This window comes from Chiloscyllium plagiosum, chromosome 1 (assembly GCF_004010195.1).
Source record: "Chiloscyllium plagiosum isolate BGI_BamShark_2017 chromosome 1, ASM401019v2, whole genome shotgun sequence".
Classification (NCBI taxonomy): Eukaryota; Metazoa; Chordata; class Chondrichthyes; order Orectolobiformes; family Hemiscylliidae; genus Chiloscyllium; species Chiloscyllium plagiosum.
This window is the reverse complement of record NC_057710.1, coordinates 57942914-57959102: the sequence shown is the minus strand read 5'-3', so window position 1 is coordinate 57959102 and position 16189 is coordinate 57942914. Positions and strand designations below refer to the sequence as shown.

General features: G+C 42.0%; 1 protein-coding gene across 6 annotated transcripts in view; it reads left to right on the top strand.

Moving 5' to 3' along the window:
• Positions 1-11640, top strand: part of LOC122548517 (tropomyosin alpha-1 chain-like) — a 108628-nt gene extending 96988 nt beyond the window's left edge. For 4 of the 6 annotated variants that reach the window (XM_043687286.1, XM_043687278.1, XM_043687323.1 and 1 more), the window contains one exon: positions 760-3586. In XM_043687286.1, coding sequence (XP_043543221.1) covers positions 760-911 — 152 coding nt within the window. In that variant the 3' untranslated portion in view covers positions 912-3586. The other 2 variants (XM_043687294.1, XM_043687304.1) reach the window with 2 other exon arrangements.
• Positions 11641-16189: the final 4549 nt, after the last annotated feature.

The window sequence follows — 16189 nt, the reverse complement described above, 5'->3', positions numbered from 1 at the left end:
GCCAGAGGAAGTGGTGAAGGCTGGTACAATTGCAACATTTAAGAGGCATTTGGATGGGTATATGAATAGGAAGGGTTTGGAGGGATATGGGCCGGGTGCTGGCAGGTGGGACTAGATTGGGTTGGGATATCTGGTTGGCGTGGACAGGTTGGACCGAAGGGTCTGTTTCCATGCTGTACATCTCTATGACTCTCATTGGTTAGATCAGGGCCAAGCATTTTTTTTTCTTAAAAAAACAAAGTAGTCTTGGAAGGTGACATCTCTGGTAAAGGTCCGCATTTGCCCTTCCGAATTGTCCTTGAGACACTCATTTGTGAGTGCTGACTTGACCGGACCGTTTATAGAATACTAAAACTCAGGGATTATTTCCCTGAGGTTTTGACTGGTGTAGTTTTTCAAAGGGGAAAAAAAAGGAACAGTGACTGAATACTACTGTCATTCCAAAAGATAACACAATATACAACAGAGAATCATAGCATATTGATCATGCTGGTTTTTATCCTCCTGTCAAGTAATCTTTCAATCTACATCTGTGTAACTACCAGTTCCTTCCTCCCTCGAGCCTGTCTAATTTCTCCTTAAATGCATTTATATAATTTGCCTTGTAGTTATTATCATCAAATTTTGGTAAAGGAATTTAGGTTTGCTATTGAAATGTCTGTGACTCTTAGCCTGAAGTTAGGTTCTTCCATAAAAGGAGTCCGGATCCACTCTGTGTCAAACCTTCCATAATTTTAAAGGTCATCTGTCTTTTTCCAGGAGAAAAGAGACGAGCCTATCATTCCTACCCTGATAAGTATACCCATGCATGCCTGCCCTGTGATTCCCTCTGCACCCAAAAGTGCCTCCATAACTTTTTTATAGTATGGGGTGATCAGAACTGCATGTGGCACTCGTGTGGTTTGATATAGGTTGAGCATAACTTGCTACGATTTTATTGTATCCCTCTAGAAATTGAGCCTAATGCTTGGTCTCCTTTTTGAAATGACCTTATTAACATGTTAAGGAATTTAGACTTTGAGATCCTGTTGTTCCTTTACCTCTCCTAGACTTGCATATCCCAAGTTACCTGACTACCCTGTTGTTCCTACCTGCCTGTTTTGAACTTTGTTTGCCAATTAGTTGCGTATTCTGCAAGTTTTAGCGACCTTCTGCCATTGGTTGCAGTCGTCTTCAGTATTAATTACCTTCCCCGTTTTCGCATTCATGAATTTAGATTTTTGACTTCAGCATTGAATTTTTACTGTTCAGAATTACATTCAATGATCGCAGTTCAGATCCTTATCGGACACTACTTCCCACTTTCTGCCACTGTTTATTCATATACTCTGTCTTCTGCCATAAAGCCAGCTGGCAATCTGTTCTGCCACTTGTCCCCTCGGTCCATGGTTTCTGAGCTTAATAATCTATAATGTTCTGGTGGAATTATTCATGGGTGAATGTTGTCACTGACCATGTATCTAAAAATTAATCTAACAAAAAAAAACTAAAATAGGAAGTGTTATTACATTTGTACAGTGTGTTGGTGAGACTGCACTTTGAGTACAGTGTACGGTTATAATCGTCTTGAAAGGATATACTTGCATTCATCTGGTGAAGGAAGGGTTTGTCACATGAGGAAAGGTTGAGCAGATTAGGTCCGTACTCACTGGAGTTTAGAAGGGTGAGCAGAGATCTTAAAGCAAATAAGATTCTGAAGTGTAGCTGCTACGTGATGTTTCCCCCTAATAGAGCAGATTAGAACTGGGGGACACAGCTCAAGGATAGGAGGTCTCCATTTTAAGATGGAGGTGAGGATTTGTTGTGTTTCTTATTAAGTCTCTCTTCAACATCATTCCTTCCAGGAATGATTAATTTGTATATTTAGTTGTGAAGGTGATGAGCAGTTTTTATTGAGAAGGGTGTTATGAAATTGTGGACTTAAGACAGGCCTGTTGGATTGCAGGGTCAGAAAAGATAATAGATTCCACCATCATCCTCTGTGAGCAAGAGGGACGAGAAAATGAGCTTTGTTTTAAAATGAAATTTTAAACTTGTCTCTCGAAGCCTGCAGTGCAGCTGAATTTGTTTTTATTCTTGGAATGTGATTATCACTGGCAAGATTAACATTTGTTGCACCTTCTTAACTGTCCTGGAGTTGCCACCTTATCAAGGGAAATTAGGGATGGCATGTGTACAGTTCTGATATATTTAAGTGGAAACTGTGAACTGATCAGGAGGCATGATTACAAATATGTCACCAAAAACCGAACAATCATCTCAACAAGTGACTGAATGCAAAGGAACATTTAGCAGAAACAATTTCATTAAGTGAACTTGCATTTTAATAAATTCTAGTGGATACCAGTTAAAATTAAATGTTTTCACTTCATTACTGGAGGGAGAGGGGACATGTTTGTCTGCTGAGCTATAGCCAATGCTCATGCTTAGGTTAGCTGGGGAGATGGCTAAGTGTGTGGTGCAGAGTGATGCCACCTGCATGGGTTCAACCTCTGTGCTGTCTGTGGTAGTTCAGTGGTCTGCCTCTTGCCTTATCCTTTACTTAATATGGGTTGATGCCCCTTGAGCCAAGAAACCAATTGAGTCTCTCTTGCTTGCCAGTGATCCTTCAGATCATTCTTGGTCTTTTTTATGAAAAAGCAGAGGCTTGGAATCTTGCAGTGAGTAACTCTATCTCCTGACTCTCCAAAGCCAGTCTACCATCTACAAGTGTGATGACATCTTCTCCACTTGCCTGCATGAGTGCAGCTCCAGCAACCCTCAAGAAGCTTGACACCATCCAGGACAAAGCAGCCTGCCAACATTCCCCAACATCCCCTCCCTCCATCACTGATGCTCAGCACCAGCAGTGCCATCCACAAGGTGGACTGCACTAATTCACTGAAGCTCTTCAGACAGCACCTTTTGAACCATGACCGTACCATCTAGAAGGACAAGGGCAGGAACGACACTCACCACCCGGACTTGAGAATATATTGCTGTTCCTTTAGTGTTGCTAGCTTAAAATTCTAGAACCTCCCTCCCTTAATGCATTATTAAGAAGGTAGCTCACCAAGATCTCCTCAAGGGTAACTAGGGACAGGCAGTAAATGCTGGCCCAGTCAGCAACACCCACATCTCGTAAGTGAATCTTTTAAAAATTAAGCTATCATTCAGGTTTTTGTTATTTGATGTCTTTGTAAAATTCTTCTCTCTGTTTGCTGAGTCAACACCCTCCTGTTTACAGTAGTCTAAAAATCAGGTCAAGGGTACAAATTGTAACCTGCGTGAATAGTTTCCTGATATTTGGCTCAGAAGATTGTAGAACCATGATGTAGTTTCCCTGACTCTGCTCCCCAGCCCCAGCTGTCTGATGCCTGTTTCACTGCACCAAGCAGGAATACATTTGGTCTGAGTTTCCAATAGTTAAACTTGCCCTAAGCTCCAGATATCCTCTAGAATTTTGTTTATTTTTCTAAATTCTTGTAGTTTTTTTCCCTGTGTTTTGCTTTTTGTAACTCATTCATTAATTGGTTTAATATTGTACAGAGACGACTATGAAACCACACTCAGTTAGAAGCCTACTACACTCCCAGTTCAATAATTTCACACACATCGCGACATCAAATATTTCTGCCTCCAGTTCCATGTTCACTTTTTCCATCAGGACTCCTACCCATCTCTGAGGACGCCTTCTACCTCCAACATACTGCATCCACTTGGACACCCCATACCGGTCTGTTACCCATCCTCAATCTCTTTATCTCCAACTGCTGCCATAATGTTGACCGGCTCAACCAGTCCACCCCCTCACGCTTGCGAAATGCTGCCATCCACTCCATCCGCTCCAACCCCAACTGTAGCATGAAACCAGCGGACGGCAGTTTGTTGTGGGGGGTCGGGAAACGGGGTGGGTGGGTGGCAGTGGTAGTTTGGCACACTGATCTGTACACTGCTGAAGCCAGATACCACCTCGTACTGCCCCCCACGAACACAACCTCATCTCCCATCACAAAACCATCATCTCCCAGACCATCCACAACCTCATCACCTCAGGGGATTTTCCATCCACAGCCTCTAACCTCATAGTCCTGGATCTGCGCACCACCCGGTTCTACCTGTTACCCAAAATTCACAAACCTGACTGCCCCGGTCAACCCAACGTCTCAGCTTGCTCCTGCCCCACCGAGCTTTGTTCCTCATACCTTGATACCGCCCTGTCTCCCTTTGGTGCAGGAACTCCTGTCATTCATTCAGGACACCACCCACACCCTCCACTTCCTCTATGACTTTCAGTTCCCAGCCCTCAATACCTCATCTTCACCATGGACATCCAGTCCCAGTACACGTCCACCTGCCATGACAAAGGCCTCCAAACTCACTCACTCTCCCTCTTACGCTGACCCAAACAGTGACCCTCCATCGACATTCATTCGATTGACTGAACTGGTCCTCGCCCTCAACAACTTCTCTTTCGAATCCTCTCCCTTCAAACCAAAGGGATAGCCATCAGCACTTGCATGGGTGCCAGCTGTGCCTGCCTCTTCGGGCACATGGAACACTCTATCTTTCACAATTGCACTGGCACCTTTCCTTACCCTTTCCTCCGCTACATTGACTGTATCGGTGCCACCTCATGATCCCATGAGGAGGTTGAACAGTTCATCAACTTCAACAGCTACCACTCTGACTTCAAGTTCACCTGGGCTATCGCAGACCCCTCTCTTCCCTTTCTGAACCCCTCCATCTCCTTTTTAGGCATCCAACTCAACACTGACATGTATTTGAAACCAACTGACTCCCACAGCTATCTAGACTACACCTTCTCCCACCCGCCCTCCTGTAAAAACACTAGCCCTTCCTCCAAATTCCTCCGTGTCTCACTAGGAGCACTTCACTCCAGAGTATCCTAGATGTCCACCTATTTCAAGGACAGCTATTTCCCCTCCTACGGGGTCCACAATGCCATCCAGCGCATCTCCTCCACTTCCCACACCTCTGCCCTTGAACCTCACCCCTCTAACCAGTTCAGAACCACCTGATCATTACCTTCCACCCCACCTATCTCCAGATGCAACGCATTATCCTCTGCCATTTCTGTCACTTACAGTCAGACCACACCACCAGAGATATATATTTTCCTCCCCACTCCTATCTGCATTCCCCAGAGACCATTCCCTCAGCAACTCCCTCATTAGGTCCCCACCCTCCACTCCTAGAACCTTCCCCTGCCAGTGCAAGAGGTGTAAAACCTCTGGCCACACCTCCCTGCTCCCCTCCATCCAAAGCCCCAAAGCATCCTTCCTAATCAGGCAGAGACTTTACTGAACATCCAAACACCTCATCTGCTCTGTCAGTTGCTCTCGATGTGGTCTCCTGTCTGCTGGGGAGACAGGACGCCAACTTGTGGAATGTTTCAGAGAACATCTCTGGGACACGCGCACTAAACAACCCCACTGCCCTGTGGCCGACCATTTCAACACTCCTTCTCACTCCGCCAAGGGCATGCAAGTCCAACAACTCCTCCACCAAGTCCAAACCATTCAAAGCCTGGGGGAAGAACCCTTCATCTTCTGCCTTGGAACACTCCAACACAGCATTAACGTCCATTTCACCAGTTTCCTCATCTACACCTCTTTTTCCACCCCCACCCCGCCCCCCAAAACCTTATCCCAGATCCAATCCTCCAACTAGGCACCGCCCTCTTGAACTGTCTTACTTGTCCATCTTCCTTCCCACCTATCTGCTGCACCCTCTCCTCTGACCTATCACAATCACCCCTCCCCCACCTTCATCTACTTATTGTATTACAAGCTACATTACCCCGAGCCCCACCTCCTTCCTATTTATCTCTCCGCCCCCTTGGTGCCCACCCCACACATTTGGGCTTATGCACAAAAGGTCGACTCTCTTGCTCCTCGGATGCTGCTTGACCTGCTGTGCTTTTCCAGCACCATAATCTGTTACTGTTAATTTTATGCTGTTTGCATTTGAAAAGGAGGGGGGGTGGGTATTGGATTTGTTCAATTTAATTTTAAATTGCATGGGTTCTCTGAAACGTTCCACAAGTTGTTCTGTTGAATCTGTGCCAGCCAAGCAAGAAAAATCCATCTTAATCCCAGTGAGCAGCTTGAGGCTTATAGATCTGTAGGTTATAGCATTGCAAGTACTTATCAAAGTGTTCTTTCTAAATGCAATGCGAGTTACTGCCACTACTCCTTTCAAGATTCCCAGACCCTTCTAATACCCACTGAATTAGCCGACTATAAATTAATGGCTACATTTTGCATAAAACAGAAGGACAAGATAAAGTGGGCAATTCAACGTTTCGAACTTGTTCCCACGCACCCCCCCCCCCCCCCCCCCCCCCCATCATGGGTGATCACCTCTCAACCTTAACTCCACTTTCCTGCTCATTCCTCACTCCTTCAACCCCATTTTAAATTTATTCAGTTCTGATATGTCAATTCTTCCTCCTCTTTTGTTTTTTAATCTCCCACACCTTATACTAAAACTATGACCTCTCATTCTAGATTGTTCACAAGGAGAACCATCTGCTCTGTCTATTTTGGCAATCCTCTTTAGCATTTTGCCTCAATCAGATCTCCTCTCATTTCTTCTGAAGTCTCCCATGTATGCTGTAAACAGCTCAATCTCTCCTCCGTAAGACAAGCACTTCATCTTTTGGATTAATTTAGTGAACCTTCTCTGAACTACCTCTAATGTAATTGCATTCTTCCTCAAATAAGAGGACCAAAACTGTATGCAGTCCTCCAAATGCAGTCTTGTGAATGCCCCAGTTGAAGCTTCTGAACTTTTATGCTCCATTCCTTCAGCAATAAATGCCAATATTCCATTTGCCTTCCATGTTACCTGATGTACCTGCATAGTAACGTTCTGCGAATCAAGCACAGGAGCACCCAGATCTGACCCACAGCATTTTGAAATTTCTCTTCAGTTAGCTAATAATTTGCCTTTCTGTTCTTCTGATCAAAACTGATAATTTTTGTGTTTTTGCACTTGAGATTTTAGCCCCGTTTTCATAACTATCCATATCCATCTGTATGTTTATTCATTAAAACAATTGTAAAACTCACCTACCATATTTGTGTAAGATTTCTCTACCAATAGTAAATTAACAAACTTTCTGTAATATCTCCTGTTGTGTAAAATCCTTTTCTTTACCTGCTATGCCTTGCCACAGCCACTATTTCTCTGCTCATGAGAGTAAAATGGTGTTTTTTGAGTTGTAACTTAACTTGCGTAGGATATTAATTAGCCTTTTGAATCAAAGCATGTTAAAATGATAGCAAGTAAAATGGAAAAATGTATTTCTGTTTATACACTAAGCATTATCATCCAGTTGCAGGAAAATCGACATTTCGGGCAAAAGCCCTTCATCGATTTTTTTTTTTCCTGCTCCTCTGATGCTGACTGACTTGCTGTGCTTTTCCAGCACGACTCTGATCTAAAGTCTGGTTTCCAGCATCTGCAGTCCTCACTTTTGCCTATCATTATCCAGTTATCATTATTTGTTTTGGTTCTTGCTTAGAATGCTTAGAAACTTAAATGCAAAGAGATCTGTTTAGTTAGGTCACTACAATTGCTCTTAAATCCTGGGTTTATTCTCTTTTTGCTGTTTTTGGTGGCCAAGAGATGATGGCGCAAAAGACAAAGTGGATGCTGTAATTATTAACCTTGGAGGTGGAAAATTGTGAAAGCATTATATGCCATTAAAATTCAAGATTAGAAATCACCACCACCTTGAGGGCTGTTGAAGATTGGTATGGTCAGAAAAATGCCTGTGATCCACACATCCCATGGACAAATTTAAAAATTCAGCTCTCATTTCTTTGTCTTATTTCGCTGTCTAGCTGATCTCCCATATTTGGACATTGCTCAAGCTAAGTTTTAGGGGTGGCATGGTGGCTCAGTGGTTAGCACTGCTGCCTCACAGCACCAGGGACGTGGGTTTGATTCCAGTCTCTGGTGACTGTATGGAGTTTGCACATTCTCCCTGTGACAACATGGGTTTACTCTGGTGCTCTGGTTTCCTCCCACGGTCCAAAGATGTGCAGATCATGTGAATTGGCCATGTTAGTTGCCCATACTATGAAGTGCATTAGTCAGGGCTTAATGCAGGGTAAGGAGGGTGGGCCTGGGTGGTTTATTCTTCGGAGGGTTAGTGTGGAGTTGTTGGGCTGAAGGATCTGTTTCCATACTGTACAGAATCTAATAAAAAAAAACCAGTTCAGTTCTGTAATACATTTTAATAGAATCTCTGCAATGTGGGAGCAGGCCATTTAGCCTTTTGAGTCCACACTGACCCTTCAAAGACCATCCCACCCTATCACTATGACCCTTCATTTTCCATGGCTAATCCACATAATCTACCCATCCCTGGATACTATGGGTAATTTAGCATGGCCAATCCACCTAACCTGCATACCTTTGGGAGGGAAATAGAGCACTCAGAGGAAACCCATGCAGACATTAGGAGAATTTGCAAACTCCAAACATTCCCCTGAGGGTGGAATCGAACGCAAGTCTCTGGTGCTGTGAGGCTGCAGTGCTAACAACTGAGCCTTTATGCCACTATTTATAGAATACCATTGCTGCTGCTTTTCTCTGCATGTGGTAATTTGTACATTTAACAAAATGAAAAAGGAAAGGGTGTTCAAATGTATAGGTTGATTTGTACAAGGTAAAACTAACTGACTTTAAGCAAAGCAAATCCATGCTAGTTGGGCAGAATATCTGGAGACTAGAAGCTGTGTTGAATTCATCTTGTTGGATTAATGCTTTTTTCTTGTACTAATGCTTTATAGATATCAGTGTTTAAGTAGATTTTGTTTTCATTTTAGCATCAGTCCTACTGGTTTTATTTAAAATAATTGTAGCAGTCTTTGGCTTGCCTTTGTACTGATAAGAATGCCCTGTTGTAATATATGCTGTAACTGTAAATTTTGCCCATTGTTTGTGGTGCAGTTGAACTGAATCTTAACCACTGGACCATTTAGTGATTAGCACAGTGAAATAATCCCTCTAAATGAAGGTGATGCAAAGCAGGGCATTAATGCAGAGGAAAAAAAGATTAATGTTTGCATCCTTGGGATTGAAAGATTTACTGAGTTTATAAATTACATTGATCCAGTATGCTTCAGAGTTTTTCTCTCTTTCTCTCTCACTTTTCTCTCTTTTTCTCTGTTTCTCTCTGTCACTTTTCTCTCTTTCTCTGTCAATTATCCCTCAGTCCGACTCAAAAGTCAAACTCGATGGAACAGCTGTGGGTTTGTGTACCTCATGAATAACACCCTGTACTGGTAGACCATATTAATTTCAAAGGATTGCAGAGGAACAAAGTTTACTGCTTAAAACTTTCTCAAAGCTATTTTCCAAATACTGTGTTTCATTAGACTATTCTTTTTTTAACTTGAAGTGCTTTTCTTGGTACGTATGTGTTTTGTTACTTTGTTCTTTCATGTGAATGGTTTAAACCTGTTATCCAGGTGATCTGTTCCACATGACTAACACCACTCTCTCTTCTTTCAATTTGCTGTCACTGATGCTGTTTCAATAGAGCGCTTCCGTCAGGAGGTAGCGAGAAATCGTCTCCTCAGTAGTGAACTGAGGGTTGTCCTGAATGAACTTAACAACTGACTTTCTTTAATCTGAAGACTTGTCAAAAAGCCTGCTCTCTGTTGTCTTGCCTGATTTTTTTTTTAAATGAATGTTAACCCTTCTTTCTGTTCCATACCTTCACATAGCTTTGTTTTGCATGTCTCTTCATATGAAAGTTTTAATGTGCATAGATATTTAATCTCACATGATTTGCAGAAAGATTTGGATTAATTCTGCCTTTGTCAACTTGTGTTTTTCTTGAATGCAATACTATTCCCAGCACAGTGAATGTAGATGTGGTACAGGAAATAAAATGGAAACTAGCCACCACTAGTCATAACTTTTTTAAAAAATAACAAAATCAATGTATTTGGGTGGTTTACTTACATTAGGTGTAAAATTTATCTTAATTCAGTGCATTTTGCACAACGCTCAATGTGTTGTGTAAAATGCATACACGATATAAATACTGCATTTTAAATCTAGTTTACATCTGGGAAATCAAGGAGTAACAAAAGTGTATATACTGCCTAGCTTAAATGTTTTAGCTCAATCACAACTTCATTTAGACTATAGAGTTGGGGGTAGTGGCGATATAATGCTATATTTGCGGAGGGTAACCTTGTATGGTGCATTTAAGGGGAAGAAATGAGTTGGAGGAGAATTCTTGAGGTACAAACTAAGTTAAATTTGAAAAGTTTTAAAATGCTGTATTGGAGTTGGCAAATTCATAATTAAGCAAATGAATGTTGTAATGTTGAAAATGTTTTAAAGTTGTTAAATTAATCCGTGTGTGTGTGTAATGAAATGGTGGTTTACATTATTGATTTTGCAACAGTTCAGTTAAAATTAGACATAAATGAAGACTGTTCAGTTTTTATTTAAATTCTAAATTCTCATTTTTCTTTTTCCATGAACCAATAGAAAAACTGGCCCAAGCAAAAGAAGAGAATGTGGGCATTCATCAGGTGCTTGAGCAGACTCTAGTGGATCTGAGCCACTTATAATAATTCTAACTGGGGGAAAAATAAAGCTTTACATGCCACAAGTGCCCATGGTACAACAGCGTCTTCTGTGTAAACACTGCAAATCACCAGCCAAGGGGTGAAACACAACATGGGGTTTAGAACAACAAATTAATATAGGCTCAACATTTGTATTGAATCCAATAAATTTCATGGGGGATGTCTTTTGTTCAAACCTTTAACTGCAGCATTGGAACGTTTTATTTTCTCTTATTGACTGCTCTGCCCTCTCCATTCCAGTGAACTGGGCAGACCTTGACATTTATGCCATAAACATGATAGCTGTTTAACTGTGTATTAGCTTTTTCTTTTTGTTCTCTGTTTGATGGCCTTCCAATCTTGGCAAGCTTTGATTTTTGAGTCGGATTTAAAGCATAGTATTTTGATCTGAAGAGCTGTCACCAAAAGTGGATGTACTGAGACATCTCTGACTTTATGCTGGATAACATTATGGAAAAGTCAAAAGATTGCACACCACTTTTGCTCCACCCCCCACAACCCCCAGAGTTTTATTCTGCTGCAGTTTAGAAGTCTGTGGCTTTTGGTTAGCTTATTGAAAGTTGTTTGTCTCAATTTGAAACATGGATAAACTCAAAGCTTGTAAGGATGTTACAAAGGCCTGATTTCTGATATCGGGACCACACTGGCAATTGTTGATGGACATTGTCATTGTGTCATTCTGACCCAAGGTTACTATTTGTAACATATGATGGAAAATCACTAGATATCTCTACTGAAAAATCTAATGACATGCAATTTTTTTTTGATAAATTGGAAATGCCACCATGACATTGTAAGCCTTTTATACCCTTAAAAAATCGGCTTGTGAAAATATGTACATTTTTGTCACAGATTTAAAGGTCTTGAGCACAGAATGGGAGTTTTAACAAGCATTTACCCTTCTGTTATGTAACTGTTCCTTCTCCCTATGAATGTCCTTGGAATTCAACTTTATCCTATGCAATTATCTGTGTAAGCTCTTTATTTGTACGGTTTATTAAACTTTGGAATAAAATTGTCTTGTGTGGTGTTTTTAAAATCATGAGTATGCTGTCTCCTGGAAATCATTCAAACAACATCTCACTGAGGACAGGTACCCATTTTCTTCATCCTGCAGCTTTCATTCTTTTCCTGTTGTGATGGATTGGATGGCAGGTTCCAGCAGTCACTAATTGTGCTTTAGGGCCAGGTAGGAGCCATGGCTGTTGATTCCTAATGAGCCATACAAAGTGAGTTCAAGCTTTCATTTGTATCAGAGTCCCGAGTCTCATTTATGGCACAGAAGGTGATAATTAACCAGATAGTTGAAAGTGGAGTGTCTGATTGTACATTCAGGCATTTTTTTTCCCATATTTAAAACAAGGTTTTATTTTTGTGACTTCTGTTATTTTCCTCTGGAAGCATTCGGTTCCGATGCTGTGGAGTTCCACCTTCCCATTTTGGCGAATGTCTTTGAGTTGAATGTACAGATGACTATTCCATTTAAAATAAACTCTTGCTTCTATTGAGCTAAACAAGAAAAGCACAAATAGGTAATGGCAGCATTAAATCACCAAATCTATTTTCAGCCAGTTATAAGGAGAAAAGATGACTCTTCATTGATACCATACTTGCCACCAGTAAAAGTAACAGATTCAAATCACCAAATCAATCATGAAGTTCCCTCAACCACACAGTCCATAGCCACTATTTTCAAAAACCAAACATTAAAAATAAATTATACAGAAACATACAGACCTCACACCTTGCATGTCTTTGAGGCACCTTGTTATTCATTGAAGCTAATCTTAACACTAATGCTTTCACCAATAACAAAGAACAGTACAGTGCAGGAATAGGCCCTTCAGTCTCCCAAGCCTGCACCAACATTTGCCTTTCAAGATGAAAAGCCTTATGCCTCTGCTGTCCATATATTCCTCTTCCCCTATTCATGTATCTATCAAGGTGCTATTATATCACCTCTAGGTATTTACCACCCTTTTTTTAAAAAAAATCCTTTAAACTTTTACCATAAACCTATGTTCCCCATATAATTAACATTTCCACCCTGGGAGAAAGACTCCAACTATCCATGTCTCTCCTCATTTTGTAAATCCTCATTTTGTAAAACCTCTATCGTGTCATCCTCTCAATCTTTGATATTCAAGTGAAAACAAACCAAGTTTGTCAGATCTCTCATGCCTAATATCCTTCAAGCCAGGCAACATCCTGACAAACCTTTTCTATACCATCTCAAAGCCTCCACAATCTTCTGGTAGTGTGAAGACCAGAACCATAGACAAAATTCCAAATGTGGCCTAACTATAAAGCTCCGTACAGCTGCAACATGACTTGCCAATTTTTTTTAATACTCTTATGCCCCAACCAGTGAAGTGAGCATGCCAAATGCCTTCTTGACCACCTTATCCACTGTGTTGCCACTTTCAGGGAATTGTGGACCTGTACCCCTAGATCCCTCTGTTTATGCTACTTTAAGGTTCTGCTATTTACTCTATACTTCCCTCTTGCATTCGATCTCCCAAAATGCATCACCTTGTATTTATCTGGATTAAATTCCACCTGCCATCCCTGCACCCAACTTGCCAGCCAATCTATAACTTGCTGTATCCTCTGGCAATCCTCTGTGTACACAACACCCCAAATCTTTGTGGTGTCTGCAGACTTACTAATCAGACCACCTACGTTCTCAATTATTTCCATGGACTGCAAATTTCTTATTAACCAGCATCTATGGGACCAGGTTGCTCAAATATTCTGGATAACTAAAGTCCACTGATGTAAAAACACACACCAAGTAATAGAAACCTAATGCAGAGGGTATACACAATACTGTTATATACAACTTAATTCACGTAATAATGCAACTTTATTAAAAATAAAGTTTACTGGCAGAGAGCCTTCTAACTCTCCTCTGATGTCGTGGCAGATTGAGATATTTGCAGAGCAATTGAATCAACTGTTGATATTTCATGTGACTATTGAACAAGTGTATTTACGTTGATAAATTCAGGCTATAATTGGGCAGAATCATACAGTAAGCTTTGCAGTATTTGAGATATAATTTTTGCCACTTTATTGATGAGTGCTGGTTCATAAGGAGCTGGTTGAAACCATTTGTTGTATATATGCAGCACAGTGACTCAGCGGTTAGTACTGTTGTTTCTCAGTGCCAGGGACCCAGGTTCAATTCCAGCCCTGGGTGACTGTAGATTCTACTTGTGTCTGCGTGAGTTTCCTCTGGGTGTTCTGGTTTCCTCCCACAGTCCAAAGATGTGCAGGCTTAGGAGGATTGACCGTGCTAAATTGTCCATAATGTCCAGGCGTCTGCATTCTAGGTGGATTAGCCATGGGCAATGTAGGGTTATAAGGATAGCATGGAGGTAATTGGTTTGGGTGAATGCTGTTTGGAGGGTTGTTGGGGACCTGATGGGCCAAAAGACTCCTTCCAAATTAGGGATTCAGTGTTTTAAAAAATACCAGGGGTCCCAGCACTAATCCCTGAATAACACCAGTGATCACAAACATCCAGTCAGATAAACACCCTTCCACAACTACACTCCATTTTCTATGACAAAGCCAGGTCTGTATCCATCTTAGCAGCTCACTGCAGATCTTGTAACTTCACCTTTTGTCAGCCTGAAATGAGGGACATTGTCAAAGGCCTTGCTAAAGTCAATATAGATAACATCTACCACCCTTCACTCATCAATCATTTTGTGCCCAACTCTTCTGCCTTTACATTGAATACTGCATTAGTGCAGCATCCTGCACCCAGGCTGAACTGGAGCAGTTCATCAACTTCACCCACGATTTCCACCCTGCCGTTAAATTCACTTGGTCCATAACTGACACCTCCCTCCTCTTTCTTGACCTCCATTTCTATCATTGGCAATTGACTACAGAAGGACGTTTACCATAAACCCACAGACTCCCATAACTACTCGGTCTACACCTCTTCCCACTCAGTATCCTGAAAGAACTCCATCGCGTTCCCCCATCTTTTCTGCCTCTGCTGCATCTCAAATGAGGAAATATTCCACTCCCAAGCATCCTAGATGTCAACCTATTTTGAACAATGTGCTTTTCCCCTATCATCCAGATAGCCCCACCACACCACCTCCATTCCCTGTTCTACTGCTCCTATCTCCCACCTACCATCCAACGTATCATTTTCAAACATTTCCACCAAGAACATCTTCCCCTTCCTACCCCTCTCTGATTTCCACAAGTACCATTCCCTTTGACAGCCCTTGCTTTGCACCAATCTCCCCACAAAACCTCAGGTACCTTCCCCTGCAACAGGAAAAGATGCAAAACCTCTCTCTCCTCCAATCTAGTTTGCTGCATCAGGTGCTCCCAATGTGGTCTTCTCTACGTCAGGGAGACCAAATGTAAACTCGGGACGTGTTTGGCGGAGCATCGCAGCTGGGCCTGCAGGGACTGACTGGACCTCCCAGTCACCACCCATTTCAATTCCCCCAGCCACTCCCTTTCTGACATGACAATGCTTGGCCTACTCCATTGCCACAAAGAATCAAACTGAAAATTGGAGGAACCACACCTTATCTTCTGTCGGGGCAGCCTACAGCCTGGATCCCTAAACATTGCGTTCTTCAATTTCAAACAACCTCCCTCCTCATCCCCTGACTCAGTTTTCAGCCCCTCTCTCTCCTTTCCATTCCTCTGACTGACCCTATCAGCTACCAATCAGATTCATTCCTCCCATCGACCAACCAACTCTACGCGTGTTCACTGATCCCTACCTCTTTCCCTGCCACCCAAACCACCACCACCCCTTCCCCTCCCCCCCTTTTTTTATTTGCAGCTCCCCTTACACCCACCCCCAGTCCTGAAGAAGAGTTAAATCTGAATCATTGACTTCATCGCCTGATGCTGCCTGGCTTGCTGTGCTCTTCCAGCCTTCTGCTCGTCTACCTTCGATTCCAGCATCTGCAGTTTTCTTTTGTCTGTAACTAATGCTTGTAATGAGACAGTGATAGGTACCTCAGAGGTAGTAACCACGGGTTTATTCAAAGTGCAATGTGTGACTCCAAGTTAGGGAAGCAGCAGTACTAAATTTGTCTGTAACTAATGCTTGTAATGAGACAGTGATAGGTACCTCAGAGATTTACCATGGGTTTATTCAAAGTGCAATGTGTGACTCCAAGTTAGGGAAGCAGCAGTACTAAATGGACAAGGAAATAAACCACCCATACAGAGCAGCAAAGACTAAATAACGTAAATGACAGGAGAGACCAGTGAGCGGCTAATGGAAAAATAAGGGGAGATGCTGGAATCACATCACTGCTTATAGCAGGAATGTAAATATCAAACCAGACTCATGAAATAATAAAGTATCACTGCAGGGATCTGTGCCACTGATCAGTAAAACTATAGCCTCCTACTTATCCTATCTGTGCCCTTCATGATTTTATAAACCTCTATAAGGTCACCCCTCAGACTCTGATTCTACAGGGAAGATAGCCCCAGCCTCCCTGTATAGCTCAAACACTCCAACCCTGGCAACATCCTTGTTAATCTTTTCAGAATCCTTTCAAGCTCCA